The sequence below is a fragment of the Rhinolophus sinicus genome, linkage group LG11 (genome assembly GCF_036562045.2).
Source record: "Rhinolophus sinicus isolate RSC01 linkage group LG11, ASM3656204v1, whole genome shotgun sequence".
In the NCBI taxonomy this organism is placed as follows: Eukaryota; Metazoa; Chordata; class Mammalia; order Chiroptera; family Rhinolophidae; genus Rhinolophus; species Rhinolophus sinicus.
Window position 1 is genome coordinate 46,856,304 of NC_133760.1, and position 24,200 is coordinate 46,880,503.

Here is a 24,200-nt window from a genome sequence, read left to right on the forward strand (position 1 = left end):
ACAATAAAGATGACAAAGTATTTGCAAACAACACAATTAAATGTGAACTTCCTGACATGAGCGACAACAGAACGTGTGACAGAATTAAGATTTACCATCTGTACTTCCCTAATCAGTTGAAAACTAGGCTAAACTTATGTTATTGCCAACGACTAGAATTGGTCATCCCCATTATTAACTGTATTTCCTCAAAATGTTATACAAGCACGACAGTCACAGGCTATCGCTGCTTTGGATGCTTTGACGTGAAAGGTCCTATGACATGAGCTGGTGGAGCAACATTTCACTTCCAATAAACTGCTCTCTGGACCTCTCTTTAAATAAAAACACTCTATTTTTAATTTTACAGATTAGAGTGTCTTCTATTTATTATTTTCTTTACTTAACATTAAAAATTTACACTTGTGGCAGCTTAGACTAGTAGAAAGAACATCAAACACTTTGCCTTTTGGTTTCCTCAACAAGCCCATGGCATGAAAAAAAAGTGTGTGGGGGTGGAGCTTTCAATGCAAAGTGACTCAAGAGACCTAACTGAGGCCATTTGTGGGCCTCGCTTGTCATCCTGATTTTTTTAAAAGTAATTTTGGGGACAACCAGAGAAACCTGAGTAAGAATTGGGCATTAGGTGATATTATAGAATTATTACTAATTTTGTTGAGTGTGATAATAGTATTGTCATTATTAAGAAAATGTCCTTTTTAAGAGATATATATGCTTACTAAAAATTGAGGGGTAGAAGTCAAAATGTCTGGGATTTGCCTTAAAATATACTACAGAAAAAATAAAGATGAAGTGAATATGGCAAATGTGAATTATTAACAATTGCTTATACCATTTAAATAATGGACACTTGGGAATTTGACAAATTATTCTATTACTAACTATTGTAACATTTTCATAACGGAAAGCAAAAACAATAAAGGCCGACTTGAATACCACTTCTGTCACTTCCTAGCCGTGCCTCATTGGCAAGTTATTTTTCAAATGAGGATATTACTATCTTTGTTCAGCTTATTTTATGGAATTATTTTCAGGAACAAATAAGACAATGTATGTTAAGAGAGTCACAAAAATGTTGGAAAACGCCTTTTATTTGACATTTCTGACTCAGGACGGAAGAAGATAATCCAATTTTTTAATTCAAGTCTTGGAGTTAATTAAGAAAGTGCCATTCCAATTAACTTCGGGATGTATTCTTTTCTAGCATATATTTAAAATGCTTTTTAAAGTCTTCCAAAAATTTGAGTTATTAAAACTACACATACTCTCTCGCATTTACCTTTTAAAATCTCCACACCATAAACAAAGATCATTGGAGAGCTAAAAGTTTCCTCTTAGGCTTCCCTCTGTACACAAAATCTCAGCAGTTCTGTGAGCAAATCATAGAAAACACTGTACTCAACAGCCACCAAAGAAAGAAGCTGACTGGTTTTCATTTATTTGAGCTCAAATGAATACAACTTATCAGTCAGGTTTGAAATACATTTATTCATTGAAAAATATTGGCGAAGCTAATCTTTCTCGCATGGAGTTCTTCCAAAGACTAAACTAAAAACAGCAAAATAGCCTTAGACATGAACCACTCTCTAGCAGTCAGAGACTTGGAGAAAGAAAATCACGAACTGAGTAACAAGAAAATCAAATGCTTTTTATCTATTTTTAGAACTACTAATACAAAGGGGCATTAATTCCTTTGCATGGCAAAAATCTGACTTCTTACCCTCATCCCGCTGATAGTCACCAAACGTGTTTTGACAATTCTAATGTAAAAGCGCTTAATGCAAAATGGGAAAGAAAGAAAGCAAGTGGATGTGGAAGGTCAAAAGAAAGAAGGTTGCTTGGACCAGATCCTTATAAATCCAGCCTGTCTAAAGAACCAGGGATATGCTCTACTTGCCAAAAAGCAAATGAGAAAGTAGCAGATACACACGACTGACCAGATCAACCTTCATAAGTATCAAGGTTTGACTTGAGGACAATGAATTCCTCAGCACTGCTGGGAACATGTGAAGAGGTGGGCTCATTCCTGTACCATCCTGGGAATAAGCTTATCCTTCCAGAAAGAACTCTCTTGTCGGGAGGTTAGTAAGCACACTGTGTACGCATCGGCATTTTTCTCTGCAAGATGCCCCAATCAAGGAGGGAAATATAAAGTACATGGAAATCTGACATCACTGGTAAACCAGAACAGCTGACATTTTATGGAAAAAAAGAAAAAAAGAAAGAAAAGCCATAGAATAGCACTGATCCATAGCAAGAAACAATTTTTTAATAATCATCTGAGGCTATTTCAAGATACTGAGAAGTATTTGCCAAGTTTGCTATTGAACAAGTGAATAAATGACTCTGGGCAAGCATTTCCCTGAGCCATGGGATAGGGCATGGGATTCATATTAACTCAGCGAGGGAGACACTCTGATAAGGCAAACTGAGGTTCCTGCTCTGAAACTGGAGAACAGCGACTCCACTCGACCTCCGATCTCATACTAAGAGAACAGGGGTAGGCGAGCTCCACCATCTCAAAGCAAAGACCTTGGAAGAGCACCAACCCACGCGAATGAACTCAGAGCTGCACTACCTCCTGCTGCCTCTGCTGCACAGGCGGTGTCACATGGCCACGTGCCATGGAGGCAGCCTGGCCTTCTCTAAGCCTTGGCGATGTGATCCACAGATGCAGCTGTGGGACTCAGACGACAAGACACGCCAGGATCATAACTGCTTCCAGAGGATGTGCTGGCAGGATGAAGACGGAGATGAAAAAGGCTTGATAATGTATATCCTCCGGGGCTATCTCCCGCAAAAGCCTGACTGACAGACCTAGAGCAGGGAGCAGTTGATTGGAGGTCTTTACAGTAATGAGCCTGTCAGGAACTTGATCTATTTCAACATAAAAGCCAGAACACAAATCAATAATAAGACAGCAAATCAAATCACTCTCAGACTAGAACACCACTCCTGTGAGCAGGTTAATTTTCTTCACTGGAGTGCCTGAGATCAGTAAAGTTGAAGAAATGGTATTGACAGGATTAACCTTGGAAAAAAGAAAAAAGAAACATGGTGATATTGGCTTAAAGCAATTGAGGTCGTGGGTGATGTAAATATAAATTTAAAAACCTCAAAACCTGAGAGAGACAGAGGTTAAACCAGAGAGATAAAAGCACACACAGTGCAGGAGAATTCTGGGTAAGATGTACCATGACTAAGGCAAATGTTCATATTTCTTATATCCATCCAGCCTAGTGAGTTTTGGCATTTCAGGAGGAATATGGTGCTAAAAGCTGAACAAACTGTCAATCTCTTTAATCATAATCTGCATTTTAAAAAGAGAAACAAGTCAAAAGTCAGATATGAATGAGTCCGAAATCATTTAATTAACTTATAAGGAAGTTTAAAAAATAATGTATTTTATGAATCCCCTGCCCCCCTTTAAAATTGCGCAATAATCACTACAACACACAAAGGGGTGATTTAAGAAAGCAATAAGTTCAACAATTTCAAGAAATTGGACATTCAAGGACTCTATAAATAAATACTTTGCTCACCAATTCTAAGCAAACTAAAACCTTCCAGGGACTAGCTGCAGGTAAATTCTGTAAAGAAACACACTGGGTCTGTGTTTGCTGCTGGCAGTACTCATGCAAGGAAGCCATTCACTTAAGGAGCTGAGGTCCAAGTAAAATTTATTAAGGACGGATGAGTATTAATAAAATACTTATTAAGAAGATACAAAACTGTCTTCTTCCTTCTCAGAGGGGCATCATCACAAGCCCCACACACAGGATAACGGCACTTCTCTGATACCCCTTGGGTAGAAACAGGGTTCCAAAGCCTCTCTGTTAATGTTGTTGGAAGAGCGCTGTGGGTGCAGGGTAAGGGGGGTTTTAGAGTCTGCCATGCGTTTCATGAGGTCCCATGAGGTGACGGAGGGTAAGACCATGTCAGATGGCAGCGGAGAATCCAAAAGGGATTCTGGGTCAAGCTTTCTATATGAAACAAGTGGGGATCATTCCACCGGGCCCTAAAGAAGGATCAGCCGTGGCAGAAAGGGATACCTCCAGGGGGAAGGTGTCTTGTGAGAGAAGAGGGCCATTGCGAATCTAGGACTGGAGGACGGGAGTGAGTGTGTCTGTTTGTTGGCAGCAGGGGAGGCTCCTGCTACGGAGTCTTGTGAGTTGTGGTGCAGAAAAAGGAATCCCCAGAGGCACTTGTTCTCCAAATGCCACAAGGCAGAGGACCTCAAATTACCAAACATCCCAACAAAGCTGTTGAAGTCTTATCCTTTGTAAAGCAGCTTCACATTCCTTACCCAGAATCCCCACAAGCCAATGAGGAAGCCAAAGCAGGGACAGCCTCCCTACTTTATAGACAAGGGAGCTGCAAGAGGGGGTGGGGAAGCACGAACTCTGAAGTCATTCACTAAGTTCGAATCCTGATTTCTGGTCTTGTGACCTTGGGCAAGTTAGTTAACTTGCTGAATTTTCATAGCATCTTAATACATCTCTTGCTGTGTACAAGGGGTTAACTTAGAATCAGTTCCAAATCATCCCATGTCCTTGGTCTCATGATGAATAGAAGTGCAAAATCGCATTTCTTATGCTTGTTACCTTGTAACTGCTCAAGCTCCTTGCACTGTGCAAGGATAACCAACACCAACTCTAGATGGGAGACCTGACAAACAAAAGACAAAAATCCAGGGCCAACGCACATCACAGCTCCTACATGAATACTTGAAATGGTCAGAAGTCGAAATCATGTAGAAGGGGCCATAAAGGTCATAACGATTTAGAAATAAACAGTAAGGCTTGTTTTCTGGAGAAAATAGCAATAGTACACATAAATGAAAAGAAGCACAAAGTACTTAAAGGTTGAAGAACAAGAATTTTGTAGCAAACCCAAACTGGGTATAAATCCCAGTTCTTTCGCTTACTGTTTGACTAAGATAGGTCATCTAGTCTCTGACTCTGTTTACTTTAAAATGGGGGTTCTAGTGACTACCTCAAAGCTGTTGTGTGAACTAAATCAGATACTATGTGAAGTATTTTTAACACATTGCCTAGAATATAATAGGTATTCAATGAATAATACTTGTGGTTACGTTGATGGAGGAAATGGGTGACTACAGTGAGCTTCTGAGTGCAATAACCACATGTTATTCGTATGTGTGTCTCCTTAGAGAGGTACCATTACAAGGCAACCTGTACCATACTCTGATCGGATTAATTAATCAATAAATGGAGAAGTGCTGCATCCTTCTGCCTTCTAGATGTATGGCTGGATTTTCATATAAACAAGGCCCTGTTTAACTTGGTCATTTCCTGAAAGACATGACTTGTACAAACCAAGTGCATTTATCACAATTAATAGGGCCCATTTTTTCTTTCTCTAATGAGTACAGAGACATGCTTTTTTCTGCCCTAAATTCCTCTTCACTAGCTCAAAGCAAGATACCTGAACCTACTTATACCTATATATTAAACAATCTTTCAAATTTTATCGAGCATTTCTTGTGAGCTAAACACTGACACAGATAGGAAGAATCTAGTCTCTATCCTTAGCAGAAGTAAAGTCCTTCAACAAATCACTGTTTATTTTTTTTAAAAAAAGAGAGAGAGAGAGACTTGCCCACAACTGAAAATATCCCAATGTTTAGAGGTGACCCTGTGAGTCCCATGTAAGAGAAAAATACACATTATGAGTTGGGCAGGGATACTGTTAATACTCACAATGGGAATATAATGTCACAATTAATTCCAGGATGAGTTTCAGGATAGTGAATAATTAAAGTTTTATGGCAAATTTCTTCACGGCAAGCTGTCTGCTATAGTTAAATACTACGTCACATGCTGCTGTCCTGACATTTCTATTTTGGGTGACATAGTTTAGGTATATTATTTCTCACAGAAGGCAATGAACATATAAAGTATGTTCAGGAAGAAAACTACTTTTAGAATAAACTAAACATACTTCATCCCATGAAGAGAAAGAAGCTTCAGGTCAGATTTGAATTCAAAAAATGGCAATTACATTGGAGTTTTGAGAAAACATAAGTTAGCCCAAAATGCTGAATAAGCACTAAGAAAAAACTGCCAGAGGTTTAAAAACACAACATTGTCAAATTGTGGGAAACTGTTAACTTGTACCCTAGGCTTTGTTTAACCTTCTGCAAGGATGACTATGGCTTCCAGAGTCTCTCCTGAATAGAGTATTTGTTACAAGAGTGTGTTTTGGAAGAGTTATAACCTACACCTCACAGCCTGAGTCTGTGACAATAGAATCCTTTTAATACCCTGTATGGAAAGAATCACATTTCTTTTCATTTAGAGACGACTCATATGAAAGACCCATTTTTGTATCCTCATATGTAGGGAAGGGTTGGAGTTGAAAATATTAAAGCAAACAGAGACCGAACAAATCAGGGTATGATTCAAAGTTCTTACAATTGATTCAGAAGACCTCTAAATCTTTGAAAGGAACAACTTTAAGGGCTAAAAATGAAGGTCAACTTCTACGCAGAGTGAATTCACTTCTCGATCAAAAGAAAGAGGATGTAAAAAATGGTAAATTCACCTGAAATATATTACTATAATTGAAATCAGGCAAGTAGTGTGTAAAATAACTTCAACTAAAAATTTTAAATAAAACTTAAAAATGTAACTTACAAAATAGAAATCTAGAGAAAATCACTGACATTAATTATATATATATTTTTCAGATACTTTTCTACATATACGTTACACACACACACACACACACACACAGTATTATTGCTCTTTTACAAAAAATAGAATAATGCATTTGCAACGCTTTTCCAACTTAAATTATGTTGGAACGTTATAAATGCTCTGTATGGCTAGAACACTTTATTTAAACTATTTCCCACTGATGGATATCTTGGTCGTTCCAGTGTTTCACTATTTCAAACAATCAAGATTGCCGTGAAATATGTCTAAATCCCTAGAATGAGAACTGTTGCAACAAGAAGTATGCAGACACTGCCAAATAAGCAACCAGTTTTTTAATGTAAAAAGTAACTAGAAAGTATGGTAGGTAGAAAACAACATAAAGTGGCAGGAATAAATCAAAACACTTTTTAATGGCACAAAAAGGACATATGTATTTCTATTAAAAGATAACCTCAGATTGGATTAAAAATAAATACAGCATAAATGCTGAATATAAAAGACCTATCTATGCAAAATGAAAAAAGAGCATTGATGGTAAGAGGATGGAAGACAGTATACTAAGCTAATAACAGAAAAAGAAAGCAGGCAGGGCAGTTATATTAGACAGAAAATAATTTGATTGTTATATTTTATACATTGTAATGGTATTATGGTTATGTTTTTTAAAAGTTCTTAACTCTTAGAGCTATACAACAAAATATTTCAGATTAAATGACATGATGGATTTACTTTAAATCTAGAGGGGGGTGCCAGCGGGTTGGTGGGTGGGTAGCAGGTGTGGGTATGAATGAACTAAGATTGACCTTCTGATAATTCTGCTGAAGCTAGATGACACAGGGCTTTATACTATTCTCTATACTATGTAGATGTTAAAATTTGTTTTTTTAGAATTCAAGTTGAAAAGCAATAATGACACAAAGGAAGATATAGTGATATAAACTATAAAGCAACATAGACATAAACAAAGCTTAAAAAATATATAAAACAAAACTGATAAAAATGCAAGGAGAAATTAACAAATCCGTAATTATGAGAAAATTTTAAGACTTTTATCAGGAATCAAGGATCAAGTAGAACAGAAATAGCTGATTCTGATGGTCCAATTATACAACAAGCAAGCTATACACTTGTGCACACACACACACACACACACACACACACACATCCACATACATAATATTTGTGCTGGACAGACTTCACATCCTTTTCAAACGCTGGAGGAAAAACCCCAGATGGGCCACATGGTGGGTAACTGTAATCTCAGGTATTATTTGACTCTTTGACAATTAGAACATATCACATGATCCTTGCACAATCAAAAAAATATTTTTTTAAAAAGCAACATTGATACCCTATTTGGCTGCGACAGGGTTTTTAAACCTACTATCCCATTGCATCTCACACAACACAACGCGGCTGGTGTGAAAGTGAGGCTAGACAGGTTTGGCCATTTACCCCACGTCACCGACACGGTCGGAGGCACGAGGACCTGAAGTCAGTGCTCCTGAAAGCCAGCGCCTGGGCCACTGGGCCTGCCGCACAGCCTCACAAAATTCTGAAGACGCTTCAAGATCACCAGAGCCTAACTTTCAATTTCTTCTCCAAACAGAACACTTCCGATTTCATGATTAAAAAACAGATTTGGATAGAAAATGGATACAGCAGAAGATTTTCAAAGGATCAAATTTTCACCTGAGTGTGTCCTCCTGACCCCCAGTTTCACTGAAAATCCTTCTTCTCTTAGGCCTCCTCCATTTTATTTATAGGAATTTTTATAAGTATTGTGCTCAGTGTTTTCGGTTTTTATTTTCACGTGATGCAGCTGTTTAAACCCCTGCACTTTGAGTTTAGCAGAGAACAGAGTTACTTCACTAAGACATCTAATGTGGGTGTTAAGCAAACAGGATGTTTTCAGGCCATTGGTGGGCATTTCTTCACGCCTCCCCACCCCCCCACCCCCCCTGCTGCCTCTGTGACTCAGGGGACGGTGCACTTTCCTGAATACCCTCCAGACCTGGGCCAGCACTTCACCCATAGAGGCCAAGCCTGTGGGAGGACAAGTGGGTCCCCGTCCTCGTGCAGGCGCGACGGGCTTCACTCACCCAATGCGGATCTTCAGCATGCCGCTGAAGAGCTCGGGGCTGTTGGAGATGATCCAGCCCACGTGGATGACCAGCTCCTGCTGAATGACCGCCTCCCTTTCATCGTGGGTGTTGCACTTGGAATAGATAATGTTCTTAATCACTCTTGGAGACAAAGGGTTAGAGATCACCTCTTCTTCGTGCCCAAAGGCACCCAGGGTTACCTGTAAGCGGCAGAATTTGATGATAAAAATTTCCTAGTTACTGAAAAGATAAAAGAAAAAAATTCAGGGCTCGGGATAACTGGCAGGCTGAAATTACTCTACGTGAGCTAGGGAATTAGGTAGAATAACTGTTCCTGATTTTTATTAAAATGGCTTTCAAAGCACGACTCCCACCGGAGTTCATCATGGTCCACAGTCTGGTCTAAAATGAGGGTCCCAGTTCTGGGAGTGGAGGTGAGTGGATAAAAGCAGGGGCAGAATATAAATAACTATTGAGATGAAATTATTCTGAATGACTTTAGTACTAGAAACTCCCCCAGAGAAACCAGAACACACTGAATCGTCTTCCTTTGCTCCTGGGCTACACAGTTTAGTATTTGAGAGCATATTTTTCACTTCTTTTACAGTTTCTCATGTGGAACTGCATGCTCTTTAACGACACTGTAACCTTTTCAAAGTTAAGTATGAGGTCATACAGTTCTAGTGCAGCCCCCACTTTTCCTGGCACAGTAAGTGCTCAAATGCTTGTTGCTCCCCGTGGAGGGGAATCAACAGGGCTGCCCACGAGGCCGGGGAACAAGAAAGCGCAGAGGGAGATGGCGACAGTGACGGAAATTCAAAGCGGGAAGTGCTGCTGGGAGCTGCCAGGGGAACACTCGGGTCCCTCTCCTCTGTGCTGGCATTCTGCCTCCCCCGGGGTCTGCGCCACCTCCATCCCCCTCATTACCTGTCTCCCTCCCCCGTCCACATACAGTGCGTGATTATAAACGAGGCAGGAAAACGGAAAAGCACAACCATGGCTCCTGTGTTTAGAGGGGCGAGAGCAGAACACGGCATCTTTTGGCCCAGTTTTGTGATGGAGGGAAAAGTGAGAACTGCTGGTTTATTACATGACAAGTGGTACCAACCAGTCAGTCCAAGTGTGAGTGCTTTTATTAACATGTCAGTGTGTAAAGAAGAAAACAAACAGAAGGCACGTCAGTGCCTCCTGAGGCAACGGCGACTACACCATTATGTCATTCCAGAGAGCTCGAGGTGACCTGAAAGTGCTCTGGAGAACAACTACTTCAGTTCTCAGAAATGAGTGGACGCACACTCTGAATGCTCCGTTCTCATTTCTTTGCTGCAGAGGGGAAGATGCAGTCAGTCTCTGGACCATATGCACCTGAGGCGGAACTGTCAGCTCCCAGGCTGGCCCCGCTCTGTACGCGGCTGTTTCCTGGGGAGACATGTTGCTTTGATGAGCAGTGGGCCAGCCACAGCCTCATGAGGGCTCCGAGGCTTCCACAATGTGGGGAGCAGGGTCTCAGCATCACAGGCTGCAGGTCCCCTCGGGATGGTGTGCAGAGTGGACAGGACTGACTCTAAGCTGCCCTCTCCCCAGTGTCAGGTGCTAGCACCCTCAGAGATCTCCGAAAGCTTCTCACATGCTCATATGTAGTAGAATTAACTGTATTTTCAGATATACTACGAGGGCCTAAAATTCAAGGAAAAATAGCTTCGCAAAGCTTGTTTCCTTCCTTTCGGAAATGGCTCCGTCCAGGCCAACAATACAAGACTGGCTGGAGAGGAGGGCTGCGGTGGGTGAGGAAGGGAACTGCTTAAGTTACTCCTGGACCCTGGGCTGTTTAGCTGATCAGTGGGGAGGAAAACTCTACCTCTTAATATTTTGGAGAAAACATAACATGTGTGAAAAGTGATCTAACTTTTTCTCGGGAATTTTTTATTGCAATCGTGTTTTCACTGTTATTAAATATTACTGGATAAAATAAATAACTTATTCTAGCACTTCAAAAATGGGATAACAGGATGAAATAATTTCAATTTTAATAAATTCAGAGCCCTGCAATATGCAATAGGTTGATTTCATTAAAGAGAGTTAAAATACTTCCTGACATTAAAGCCTATTATACCTCCGGATTAACTTTCAGGAACATACAGTAAAGCACACAGATTCCCAAAGAGAAAGAAAGCAAGTGGGTTTTCATTCCAACCCAATGAGGATGCAGCCAGGTAGTCAGAGCTTCTACACAACAAACCAAACACTCTGCAGCCACAGCCCACTCTGCACATGCACAGGCAAGCCCAGCTCAGCCCACGTTCACCAAGCATCCAGCCCACGCCAGGCCCCACGCCGGGCACATGGGGACAGGTGCTGGACGAGACCTGGGCCCTGATCTTCACAGCCTGCTGTAGGGTGAGAGAACTGGGAGCCAGGGCAGCTCGGGAGAAGTGTCACAGGCCCGTTGAGAACCCAGAGGAGAGAGGGACCGCTGATTGGAAGCGGCCCTGTGAAGAGCAGCTGACAGGAGCTGGCCCTGGAAGGGGAGAGGTGGCCGGAGCGTTAAGGCAGCCACTGCACCGAGAAGGAGCACATGCCCTTCACACGTCACCTGTCTCTGCCTCACCTAACCGAAACCTGTGTGAGTGCTCCAGGGGTGTTGTTATTCCACTTTCCATGATCTCAAGGTAACACAGGGGCTGCAGTAACGGATGTGAGGTGCAGCAGACAAACGGGCGGTCTGTTTAGTAACCGCGCATCTTTCAGACGAGCTTGCGTGGGGAAGGGGCCTCCTGTGGGGAGCTGAGCCATGTAAGTGTGGTTGTGAGAGGCCTGGGACTAGGGCTGTCGGAATCCAAAGCAAGGGTCCTGCCCATAAACATTGTGGCTGTGACTGAGTGACAGCCTGAGAATCACATACGTACCTGTTTGCCCTGCACTAACACATTAGTAATGGATGGGGCCAGGCTGTCCACTACTTTACTTAAAAGACTTGCTGCACAGCGCACCACCGACCTGGGGGCAAAGAAGAGAGCACGCCAGAGGTTCACAAACCTAAACGAGACGAGTAAATGGGGCCCTGATCGGGAAAACGTAAAAATATGCACAATTAGGTCCTCATATAATCATCTGGACGAAACACTGAGCCCAAGACACTGGACCTAATGGCCAACATTTCCCAGAAGGCAGGACCCACCATCCAGGATGAGGGATGGAGCCCTCATACTCACCTCTGCCACCAGCATCATTTGTGCCAGTTGAAAAGGGAGATAAGGGAGCCTAACTCTTACTTTCATGGGGAGTGAGATGGAAGGAAGAATTGAGTATCCTGATTTTACATTAAAAAAAATCATTATTAAGTCTGTCACTGGTCTATGTTATCTATTCCTATAACCACTTTAAATAATGTTTCTTTTGGTGCCTAGATAACCAAATTCCTTGATTAGGGGATTCATTCAGTACTCAATTTTAGGAAGTGATACAATGAAATACCAGCATGTATTTTTCTGGATAAAGCCAGAATGTTGGAGGAAGGAATTCACACTGCTATTTTTACATTTCTGAAAAAGTCTTAGGTTATAAGGAGAAGAGATTTTTTTTAAGCATAGCACATGCAATACATAAGACATTTTCTTCCCCTCAAAAGTGAAAATTCATGTGGAGCTTTTAGATGGAAAAATAAAATTAAAATGAAGGTTTAAAACTGTTTTCTTGTATTTCAGGATCTTGATGAAAGTTGACCTATAAAAAGCTTTATATTCCTTAATCTCGATATAGATGAAATAGTAAAAAATGAGGTCAGTAACTGATGACATTAGTGAAACACGCTTCCTGCTTTTAATGAAGCTTTCACCCACACACCATAAGACCAAAAGATATGTTCAGTCCTTAGGATGCAAATCAGCCCACACATTTCAAGCAGCTGGAGTGCGGACACTCCATGCATGTTACCTGCTTCCCGTGTACTAGCAAAGTAGTAATGTGTGGGGCTATAGAGGAAGCCGATTTCTGGGTAAATGCAGCCCCGTAACGCACCGCCAGCCTGGGGGTGTCAGGGGAAAGTCACAAAAGGGAAAATACAATAAGTAAGACTTCCAGGAGTTTGTGCTTTTACACGTAACAGTCATCACTCTAAGTGTTGGCTAGTTAATGATTTATCTAAAATGAAGTATAAGGCACAAAGCAAAACCAGGTTTGCTTAGCCAAAAATAAGATTACGGACGACATTTGGAACTTCCTGGGTACGAAGCAACATCTCTTGGCCTGCCTGCCTGACTGTACTGAGAATTTACAGCAAAAACGGGAGCTTTAATCAAAGGATTATTACGTTACTTCTTCTGGGTTGGAATGGTACATTTACTATCATCATAGAGGTGAAGTACTTACTGCTAAGAGATTTTTTTTTTTTTTTTTATCAATACCCTTATTTTAGAGATTAGATACCTGAGGCTCACCGAGGTTAAGGGAGTTTCTTATGCTATTTCTTGAGATATTTCTTCAAAATTAGAAAATAATGGGTCATTTAAAACATGTCTATACTCTTCCTTTCCAATTGTTAGATTCTGCTAGTGAGACTGTTAGAAGTGCTTCAAAATGCAGACAGTCGTGCATTTAGGCATACCTACCCCACTGTGAATTTAAACAATTTTTATCTCAACTTACCTAATTTTGGTTCGGGCCCTGGGAGGAGACCACCTCTGCAGGACATGTTAGTTATTTTTCATGAAGCAACTACACTCACTGGGATCCATTTCATATAAGTGGTGAGAGAACTGCCTTGTAAGTGTATTATTTGTGCTTATGACTAAATGAGCCTTCGGCCTCTTTCACGGCCTTCTGTGACAGCAGAGCACGTTACCTGAACACAAAGGAGGACCCCCAAGCACCTCCTGGGACAGAGGAGGTACAGGACAGGAAAGAGTCATTAGCATGTCACCCAGTGAATAATTGCCAGGGTCTATTCCTATGGAGGGCCTTCTTCCCAGACATTCTTTTAATATCTTGGAAGAGCCATGATACAATGGAATGTAGGCAGATCCTTAGAAAGTAGACAGAGGCATGGTGCTAGAACCTCGGCATTTAAACGTGAAAATTAGGATGAATAACCATCTTTAAGATTGGTCCATTATCTTTAGGTTACTGAACATGACAACACAAAAAATAAAACATAATGACGAGGACACTTATACGAACCAAAGCTTTTTGCTGCCAGCTCTTCTATAGACTCTCTCAATGTGATCAGAAACAGTACCTAGACGTTGGATAATAGAATCTTTGTTGAAAAAATGCTTTTAATTAAATGCATAACATTTATTCTCCTTTAGAAAAATAACTCTTGACTTTTCATGTTGATCCATTGGAGTTGGTACATCCACATCCATTCATGTTCTGAACTACCTGACAGATTAAAACGTGGGACCCAAATCGTTCGTGTGCATGTCCCCCGTCCTTCTTACTATTTCGTTTGAGTAAATGAAGTTGGAGAATACTTCAGTTCTTGAAATTTATTGTTTTCTTTTTCTTTTAATGTGGAATCTTTTCAGTGGTGATGGATTTATTTATTTATTTATTTATTTATTTTAATTAAAGTTTATTGGGGTGACAATTGTTAGTAAAGTTACATAGATTTCAGGTGTGCAATTCTGTAATACATCACCTATATCTCACATTGTGTGTTCACCAGCCAGAGTCAGTTCTCCTTCCATCACCATATTATTGTTTTCTTAATATGCAATCTAACTTTTTAACAAATAAAATTAACTTACTTAAACCTACTGCAGAAAATATAAAACAGAAAATAGCAGATTGAGCAAATACTGTAGACTCTGAATGTAAATGATTCTTCATTTATTTGTTCAACAAAACTTTATGGAGATTCTGTCATGTACATAATCATCCCAGCATGCACTAGTGCTCAAAAGAGCCCATGTGGCCTCAGTCTGGCACCAGTTCACATGTGGTTTGGCCTCGTGTCTCGTTTGTCAATAAATTCACCATGTGACAGGACAGGGCACCAGAAAGGAAACAAGGGTAAAGAATAAGGTTGTTTCATTTTACTCTGAACTTATTTTTATTGCTTTATGACAAATTGGATCAAATTATATGCAGATTCTGCAGACGGTTATGATTGTTAATATATCACGAGGTTTTATAGATTCAAAACATTTAAAGTCCTTCAAACATCCAAATGAAAGACGAGTATCCCTCCCAAGTTTATACAAATGGTTTAAAAAATAATTCCTTTAGCATTTTTTATGATAAACTATTTTATATGTGTTGTTTATTTTAAAATACTAGTAAAACCACCATTCTGAAATCTAGGTTCCTAATGAAATGTTTGCTTTTCAAAAATTCTATTGTTTTAGTTAAAGCATAAATTTCAGTTCATGTCTTCAATATAATTGGGATTCTGCTAATACTTATAGTTCCAAGACTAATTAGAAATGAAGGATTCTGTTTGAGATTTGCAAAGTTCTTCCACCTTCAATTATTTAAGAAAATTGAAATTATTCCATTCACATGTTTAATACTCCAGAAGCTTCTCTCTTAGCTACAATAACGTAAATACTAAGTAGACCTTACTTGAATAAGCAATTATGTTTAGTTTGCTACTAAAGAGATACCTCTGACTAATCACATTGTTGTGGAGAACACTGACTCAGTTTCTAATCCTAACCAAATCAACGTGCGCCTCTGGACCAAGGCCTTTCAGATGAGCTGTAAACTTTGAGCAGCTAGACATTAAGTACTTAAAATGTATTCCACATTATTCTGTACTAGAAAATGCTGGAAGCAGACCCCGATGGAGCATCCAAAGCGTCCTCAGAGCAGTGACTCAACATACAAACGTGGGTTTTGGGGATAATTGCGTTTTATCGTGACTGCAGTGGATGTGGACATGATCAGAAATAATTTATTTTTGTTAATAGTCTTTAGAGCACAAGTCTATTAAGTGCTATATTCCATTCCAATGGCTGCTGCAGACCATGAGGCAGCTAATTTTTAGGGCTATAACAATTCAATATTGTTCTTGCAAATGTACAGAAAATAAAACTGGAAACAGAAACTGACCATAAACAACTATGGAGTCATTAGAGGTTAATAGTCACTGGCAGAATCCAAGCTCCAGCACCATTCAGACAATCAGAGAAACAACCAAGCATCACTAAGCAATTTAGGACTTCATATATCAGACAGTCTATTCCACTCTAGGGGGGATGAATGAACATTGTCTACTTAAAATTTGAAGGAAAAAAAGGTTTAAAGGAGGAGAAAATAACTCAGAACATTTTGCTGGATATTCATTATGTATATTTGGTATATGTTCAAAAATAGAGCAGTTCTATTATTTAAAATGTTCTCAGACATGTGCTCTTACCTTCCTCTGTGATGAAGTTGGGGCCTTCTCTTTTGAGTAGTATGCCCAGCAGGATCACTTGGCTAGCCAGACAGCTGCAGTCCTGAAAATATAAATCACTGAGTAACTGGAGTGAAATGGGTACAAAAGTTACCACAGGGGGTAGCTAATCGTGAAAGCACATGATGCAGAGAGAAAACATTCTGCTATGGAATTGAGGAAAGATAAAATGTCACCGATATACTCTCAAGCATTAGATGACATTATACAACCATTATCTTAGATATCTTGGAGATGGATGGTACATAAGCTGGCTTCCTGGGGTAACAGGGACTTAATAATCAAATTTTCCAGGAAACAAGATAAGCAATAGATAGAAAATGTTACCTACAAGCACTGTCACTTATTCTGCCACTCTCTGAGAGGTCTGGCCCAATCATTGAACCAGTCCCTTCTTGACTTTAGTTTTTCATGAATGGGAGACCATGTTGCTATCGACCTGTTGTGAAGAGGTGAGTGAAAGGAGGGGATGTGTGTCGAGTGCTTATTAGAATATTAGGGCGCTGTGCTACATGCTTCCTGCCTACTGCATCATATCCATGCTTAGGAAGATCTACAGAGAATAATGATCAACAACAAGGACTGATGATGTCTGGCAGGATATATATTTAGCCTACATGCTCACATTTTTATGGCCCAACAAGATGTCATAGTTCTACCCTAAGAATTTCATTTCCTTGGATAAGCACTACACTCTAACCCCACCCCGCCTCTTTTAAATGCAAATGACCTTAGGGACAGTAAAATACTGGTTGCTAACATAATATTTATATGGATGTAGTTGTAGGATTTTTTTCCTCAGTGACTGGAGAGATTGAAAGCAGCATTAGACCTAAGTGCTGGGCAGGAGAGAAGACCCAGGTTGTCAAAGGAACGGGCACCAAGAGACACATGCGGAGCCTGAAGGCAGCTGGCCTTGCCCTAACTTCTTTAATGGCCTACACAATGCTCTCACATCCAAGGCAGCCGACCTCATCCCCACTCCTTAAGCATCTCGAAGACATTCGTGCTAATGTCAGACCCTGAGAATAACCTCATTCCTGCCCTGGGACTAGACTGGCTATCCACCTCCAGGTTCACTGCCACCTTCTCTGAGAGGACAAAAAAGAAATATGGCTTCCCCTGGGAGTTCCTGCTCTGCCAGCCCCACTCAGGGCCACCTGGGACTTGCATGGTTCTCACATGCAGTTTTTGAAGAATGTCCCGGGTGGGTCTGTTTTTCCACTCAGTGATGGTGACGTCCGGCTGCTGCTCCAGTTCTGGAGTGCTCGAGGCGCTACTTTGTCGTTTGACTTTTGAATGTTTGGGAAGCTGTCGTTCCTCAAAACTCTTAAATTCTGGAAGCCTAGAAGTTAAAGGAAAAAGTTTCAGATTTCCTGCCTTTCTAATATAACCTCAAGAAACACAATAGTAACCCAGAGGGACTTACTCTTCAGTGTCACTGATTCGTAGGAAGTCAAGTTGTTCCACTACAGCTCCAGATATTAGTGTCTGAAATGGGATTGAGAAGATTTGCAGCTCTTAAATTCAAGCCACGCTTTTAGGATTGGAGCATATACTTTATTGTAAGTATGTAATACATCAAAAAAAGTTTACTTAAAAAATATATACAATGCTTAAGTAATTTCTTAAATGAGCATTCTAAAATTCAGCAGGTTTTCACAGAAAAGAAAACCCCCTGAAATAGAACACAGAGGTCAGGCTCCAAGTTCATGAGTCGTAATAAAGAGGAAAGTCCACATGAGATGAACTGTACGTTCTCTCTGTTCTTAGAATTGTGGTTATTTTTAAGTTGAGATTAAAATTCACTGTCTATTAAAATGTTAAAAAAAATATATTTTGAAATTAAAAAAAGAAAACCCATGAAACACTAAAATTGCTTTGGGAAAAGATGTGAAATTGCACGTTGGATTCTGCTCCTGTGACGTATTTCAGGGCGATCCAGTGATGGGATATTGCCAGTCTCCATGTTTCGGGATCATGATAGATGTTGCTCATCCAGCCCAGACCTTCTCTACATCCTGGCAATGCACATTTGGTCCTTTTATTTCCCATCAGCTGCCGATTATAGGCTGCGCAAACTACATGAGACCAAACTTGAACACAGCTTTTGTTTGCTGGTGGTTCTTTGCGAATAGTATACATGAATAACCCACAATGAATTCAGCAATATGTGTCCCTTCTCATTATCATGATGAGTTGTCAGATAAAACTGAGGAAGGTGCTGCATAAAAAACAAGCCAAAAGTTATTATTTTAAAAATAAGGCAATTCTCCAATCCAAAGTGCCGTATATATATTACTTTCTCTGTTTTCTCGCCCTTCACTGGAAATGTGAAACAAGACAGGGAACGTCCCTTCGTTGGCTACCCACCCAGAACTGTGCTGCCTTCTCCTGTGCTGGGAACTCACAAAGTCCATCTCCCACAAACATCCACTACAAACGGCAGGGTGGACCTATTATCAGCTGTCAAACTAAAGCCTCCTTGCACAGCTGGAATGCAGCTGGTCTGCACGTATTGTGGCTCTCCACAGGCATGTCTGAGGGCAGTCTGGGCCTGGAAGAGAGCAGCGCACATCTACACAGCTTGCTCGCTAGTTATCTATTTTGCTGGACAAATATTCATTGAACACCTGCCATATGGCACATACTATGGAAGGTGTTGAGGATATAGTATGAACAAAACGCACAAAATCCCTGACCTCTTAAAATGGTGTGTATAAGTGGACAACAAACAAACAAATCAGAGCACGTCAGATGGTGATATGTGCAAAGAGAAATAACAAATGCAGGGGAGTAGGAGGTAGCAGGTGATGAGAAAAGACCTCTCTAACAGGGTCCATGGAAGCAGAGGCTGGAGGAAGAGCTGGGGTCACCACAGGGATGAGGGAAGAGTGCCGGACTGAGGGAGCAGCAAGTGCAAAGTCCTGAGGCAGAAGCAGGCCTGTGACGTAGGAGCAGTAAGGAGGGCAGGGAGGTTGAAGTAGAGCAGACGGGGCGAGTGGCAGGACAGGAGGGCAGAGAAGAAGGTTCGGATCATGGGTAGCACGCAGACCGCTGGGAGGACTTTGGTTTTCACTTTGTGTGTGGGAGTCACCGGAGGCTCACGATATGTGACATAACTAACTACCGATGACCAGGGTCCGCAGGAAGAGGCTCATTGTCTGATAGCCAACAGGAATTTAGGAGACAACTGTAAAAATCTGGGTGAGAAACGATGGCAGCTTGGACCCTGACGTTAGTGCTGGGGATGATGGAACGTGGTTAGATTCTCAATATGTATGAGGGTAGAGAAACCCGATTTGATAATAGATTGTAACGTGGGTATAAAGAGTTAAGAACTAATTAATTTTCAAAGCTGGTAACCAATATTGAAAACATAAGAAAATTAATTTTGATTGTAATATTTTCTATTTTATTAGCCTAACCACCCTTATATACTAATTCAGCTCATAAGGTGAATGCTTAATCGGAGTTAACAGGCAAATGCTAAATTCCATTAATAGTCTCTAAAGCTTTTGATAAAAAAAATTTCAGTTGGTTGCAGAGGCTCATAAATTAGTTTTATAAAAAACATTGTCCTTATAATTAATTTGCTAGCCACTACTACTTCAGTTCTGGTGGCAATTAAAGAGTTTAATACTGTTATATTTGTGTCAAATGAAATATAATAGTCAAAAGGTGCCCGCTCTGCGATACTCAGTTATAAGCCACCAGGTCCTTCCCAGTGGAACCTCCTGCCTAAGACCGCACCCCATCCCATCATCCTGCAACCTCACCTGCATTTGTTTTCAGTTGGCCTCCCCCGCTAGAATTAGTCCCATAAAATCAGGGACCCAGCAAGGGCACTCTATAAATAGTTGTTGAATCAATGAACCAATATTTGCATATTGCTACAGAGAGAACAGTAGTGAGCAGACCACTCTGTGAAGGCAAAAATTGCATTCACAAGCTTGGCCTGAAAGTTTTCAATCCACAGAAAGAAGCAGACACAGAAACTAGCTACGCCTACAATAAGAGCTATGGTGAAGGCTCAAGCACAATGCCAGACGCACACTGTAAGGAGATCAAGTCCAGTCTCAGAAACTTCACTTAAAGAGGTGACATTGACCTAAATTATGAAATTAAAGTATGACTCAGACAGGAGGGAGGGAAAAGGCAACTCTCGAATAGAGTAACAGCATAAGCAGGAAATAAATCCCAACTGCATTCAGAGGTTTTGAAAGTAGCCAGTGTACTTGTGGGGTGGAAAGTAGGGCTGGGAATGGACCCACAGAGCGGGTCCAGGGCGATGAAGCTGGAGGGAGGCTGAGGCCAGTGACAGGCTAAGGAAATCTGAAAAAGCTTGAAATAAAATCCAAGAGAAGCCTACAGGCACCATTTCATTTACTATATTAAAGAGAAGAGAAGGGTTGTGTTGTTGTTTAATGGGTATAGAGTTTCAGTTTTGCAAACGGTATCTGGACCCACAGCCCAAGGTTAGACAGCAGGTTACATCACCACTCTGGACCCCGGTTTCCTGCAAAACTGAGGTTAGGGATGAGCATTTTTTTAATTTTTTTTTAAGGAGGGCGCAGCTCACACTGGCCCATGAGGGGATCGAACCAGCAACCTTGGTGCAAACAGCACCGCGCTCTAACCAACGGGGCTAACCGACCACCCCGAGATGAGCTTTTAAAGTCTAAAATTCTGGTTGGGAAACCACTGCAATTGTTCAAGCATCAGATTGGAAGGACCAGATAAGCAGGATGGTGACAACGGGAACAGGAAGGTGGGTACAGAATAAAACCTTAAGACCAAAACCCTATTAAACAGAACACATGTTAAGAAACGTACTGTATCTGGGGTTAATGGTCCTGAAAACAGAACTGCAGTTCACAAAACTACCTGTAGACGATCAACGTGAACTTTGACGCCTCCAACCACTCCTTTTTTAAAAGCTGCCAGCATATCTAACACGGGGTTGAATCGGCTACCTCTAAAAATATAAGCAGATACACAAAATGTACACATTAACAACAGCATGGGATATTCATAATCCAATTCTAAGTTCCTTTCACACATGCAAAGCGCTGTGCCACCACCAGGGAGAGGGATCCGAAAACACAAGAGGGGGACGGCGGGGGGATGTGTGCGCCTGACCTCTTCATCAACCTACCTTATGTTGTCTTCCCGGATGAGGACAAGGAAAAGCGGGCGTCCATGCATTTTCCAGTATTGTTTAATGAACTGTAACGCATTCTATCAAAACAGAAGGAGGAGGTGGGTGTAACGGCACGTTCTCTGAACTGATCAGACACTTAACCGTTCATGGCAAAGAGTCAACAAAACTATGAATCATGAGCAAACCCCGGGTAATAGCGACTATTCAGAGGTAGAAATGTTCCCAGACATACAAGCGTACAAGTATCACTAAATGCAAGCTAAGCTAGGAACCATTCTGATTTTAAACTTTACTCTTTAATCAGAGTGCACATGATGGAAGATGCTTTTTGGGGGGTGGCCTAATAAATACACTTCAAGAATGGTCTCAGGGAGGAAAGATCAACCCAGGGTTATCATCCAGAAGACGAATTCTCATTCTGCGTTATTGTGGGTTTATATTGCAGCAGGTGGAAGAGCTTAGACTGAGTCTATACAGACCGTCAGAAACGTGCGAGTTCTTTGACTAACTTTCTACTGTCATCATCATATCAGAGACTTACACACAAAAAAGTTAGCTGAGGTTTTACTTGACATTCCTCATAAGTAAAATTATTTTGCTAACTCAGCTTCTGTTCAAAAAGAGAAAACCACTACTGTTGCAGTGAACATGGTTTCCAAAACAGGCGCCCCTCTCTTTACAAACTATTTCCTTTCATTCCATTTCTACAAGTACAACAACAAAGTCAAACAACTTGACATAAAACTGACTGCACCTATCATTCTAAGGCTGTAAGTAATTGAACTCTTTCTCCAAAGCTTATGCAGCTGTGGTCGCACGTTCACATTTTACACCGTGTTACCCCGGTGTCTGATCCAGGAGCACTCAATTTAATAATACATGATAATATCTGTCGAAACAAAGTCATCCCAATGCAATAAAAAGGGGTTCCGAAGCTACCTTTATGTCGTCTATCAGCAGTAAAACATCCTGAGACATGTAGAAATCGCTTAAGTCGAAGATGATAGGGTAACAAACCACAGTCTTTCCTAGAATGCGATAAATCTGTAAGGGATAATTAAAAAAGATACGAAACAGACTAAAGGCAAAGGTATAGCAAGCAACATAAGTCCTAATAAAATTTAAAACTGATGTTTAATTCTGAATAAGCAAATACAACAAAACCTTGTAAAATATGTATAATGTTAAGAAATTTTTAAGTTTCTTGATTGAATCAGCATGCTGATAAACATAAAGTAGTCCACGTCTACTAGTATGATGGGAAACGCCTGTGTCTGAGTAAAACTATTATTATATAACCAGGTATCTTACAACTTAGAAATAACAGTACAGTGAGATTCTTATTCACTCCTAGAAAACTTCTGTCACACAGAACAAATAAGGTTTACTTGTAGAAAACAATAATTCAATTAGCTCAAGTATATAATGCAATGTGAGAATGGCTACACAGCAGGGCAAACATCATTTCGGTCTGTGGTACTGTAATCTGAACACTGTCCTGAACAAGGAAATCTCACGAGCACCTTTGATGTCCCCAGGCAGCCAATGGGCCTGTCGGGCCTTCCGGAGAGTCCTAACTTTTCATTGATACCCAGATGGAAATAAGCCTGTAAGACACAAATTTGTAAATCAGAAAGAGGCAAGAATCTGTGCTTTTCCTCTTTGCCCTCCCCCCACCACACACACCCCCAGTCACCGTCCCGCTTATTTCTGATTTTTCCCGAGAAAAAGAGGCCAGTGTAACCTTATTCCATGGACTTGGATGCAAACAAGCTAGGCCATGATGTCAACTTAGAGTCTGGGGCACTGAGGGATTTGAGAGCAATATTTCCACAGATCCACTTAGCCACACTCTAAAACCTGACACTGTGCTTACACTGTTATAAATGCACAACTTATATGGCTTCGATTTATAAAGGGACACAAAGAGACAAATACTTCCTATGTGATAAAAATCTAGTTATTTAAAGTTTTAAAAAATGGGGCCACACATCACCGACTAGATTCCCATCTTCAAGTATTTCCCACCAAAATAGAAATGTCTTTATCGATTTTTCTGATTACATGAATTGTATGAAAAATTTAAACCATATGCTATAAGTAAATGGTTCTGCTTCCTCTCACAACCCCTTAGGCAACTAGACTCAGAGGTCACTGAGAACAGGGACAGTCATTTTATCTGAGTGCCCCACTGCGCTCTGCACACAGCACGTGTGCTGATGAATGAATGAATACAATATGCCTTATTCAAGTCACTTGGAGCCACGTTGGTCTTTTCGATCTTGACTGCATGTTGTTTGGTAGAGTATAGACCCACTTACCATGAAAAACGTTGCTAATATAAATCAGGCCTGAAGAAAACAGATTCGGGTTAATTTACTTTGAGAGCATGTTTATCAAAGAACAAAAACCTTTGTTACGGTTCCCTGGGGCTTTCAGAGGGAGATCACGAAAGCACATCAGCAAACACGGTCTGCACCACCGTCTGCACCTAAGAACGTGCCCCGAGGAAGCGCCTGAGACCATCCCGTCCATGCTGCTTCTCTCTGGCCTGCACAGCCTCAGTTCCCTCTGGGGCTCATTTACCCTCTTCTTACATAAAAACCAGCTTCCCGTCATTCGGATCTTGGGGTGATTTGAAAGTGTTACCGACTTTAGGGCATCTTGCATTTTTGGCCTTATCTCTTCAGTTGGCAAAGAAAGAGCTGTGACTTTGTTAGATGAGGTTTCAGGGCTCTCGAAGGGCTGTGCTCTGGGTGACCGGCCACCCAGCTTCTGGTTTCACGGCCAATGGGTAGGGTCCAGTCCCCTTAGCAGCTGCCCTGAGCCCTGCATTTCCTCATGCAGTG

General features: G+C 41.0%; 1 protein-coding gene across 4 annotated transcripts in view; it reads right to left on the reverse strand.

Annotated features, from left to right (window-relative positions):
* Positions 1-24,200, reverse strand: part of PHKB (phosphorylase kinase regulatory subunit beta) — a 122,067-nt gene that overhangs the window by 9,158 nt on the left and 88,709 nt on the right. For 3 of the 4 annotated variants that reach the window (XM_019731864.2, XM_019731866.2, XM_074314949.1), the window contains 10 exons: positions 22,875-22,958; positions 22,291-22,395; positions 21,346-21,428; positions 21,075-21,165; positions 17,617-17,678; positions 17,370-17,532; positions 16,149-16,230; positions 13,964-14,021; positions 11,695-11,785; positions 8,786-8,988 (listed from right to left, as the gene is read on the reverse strand). In XM_019731864.2, the coding sequence (XP_019587423.1) occupies positions 8,786-8,988; positions 11,695-11,785; positions 13,964-14,021; positions 16,149-16,230; positions 17,370-17,532; positions 17,617-17,678; positions 21,075-21,165; positions 21,346-21,428; positions 22,291-22,395; positions 22,875-22,958 (1,022 nt within the window). Of the gene's footprint in view, positions 1-8,785; positions 8,989-11,694; positions 11,786-12,721; positions 12,813-13,963; positions 14,022-16,148; positions 16,231-17,369; positions 17,533-17,616; positions 17,679-21,074; positions 21,166-21,345; positions 21,429-22,290; positions 22,396-22,874; positions 22,959-24,200 lie in introns of all 4 variants that reach the window. The other variant, XM_019731865.2, reaches the window with a different exon arrangement.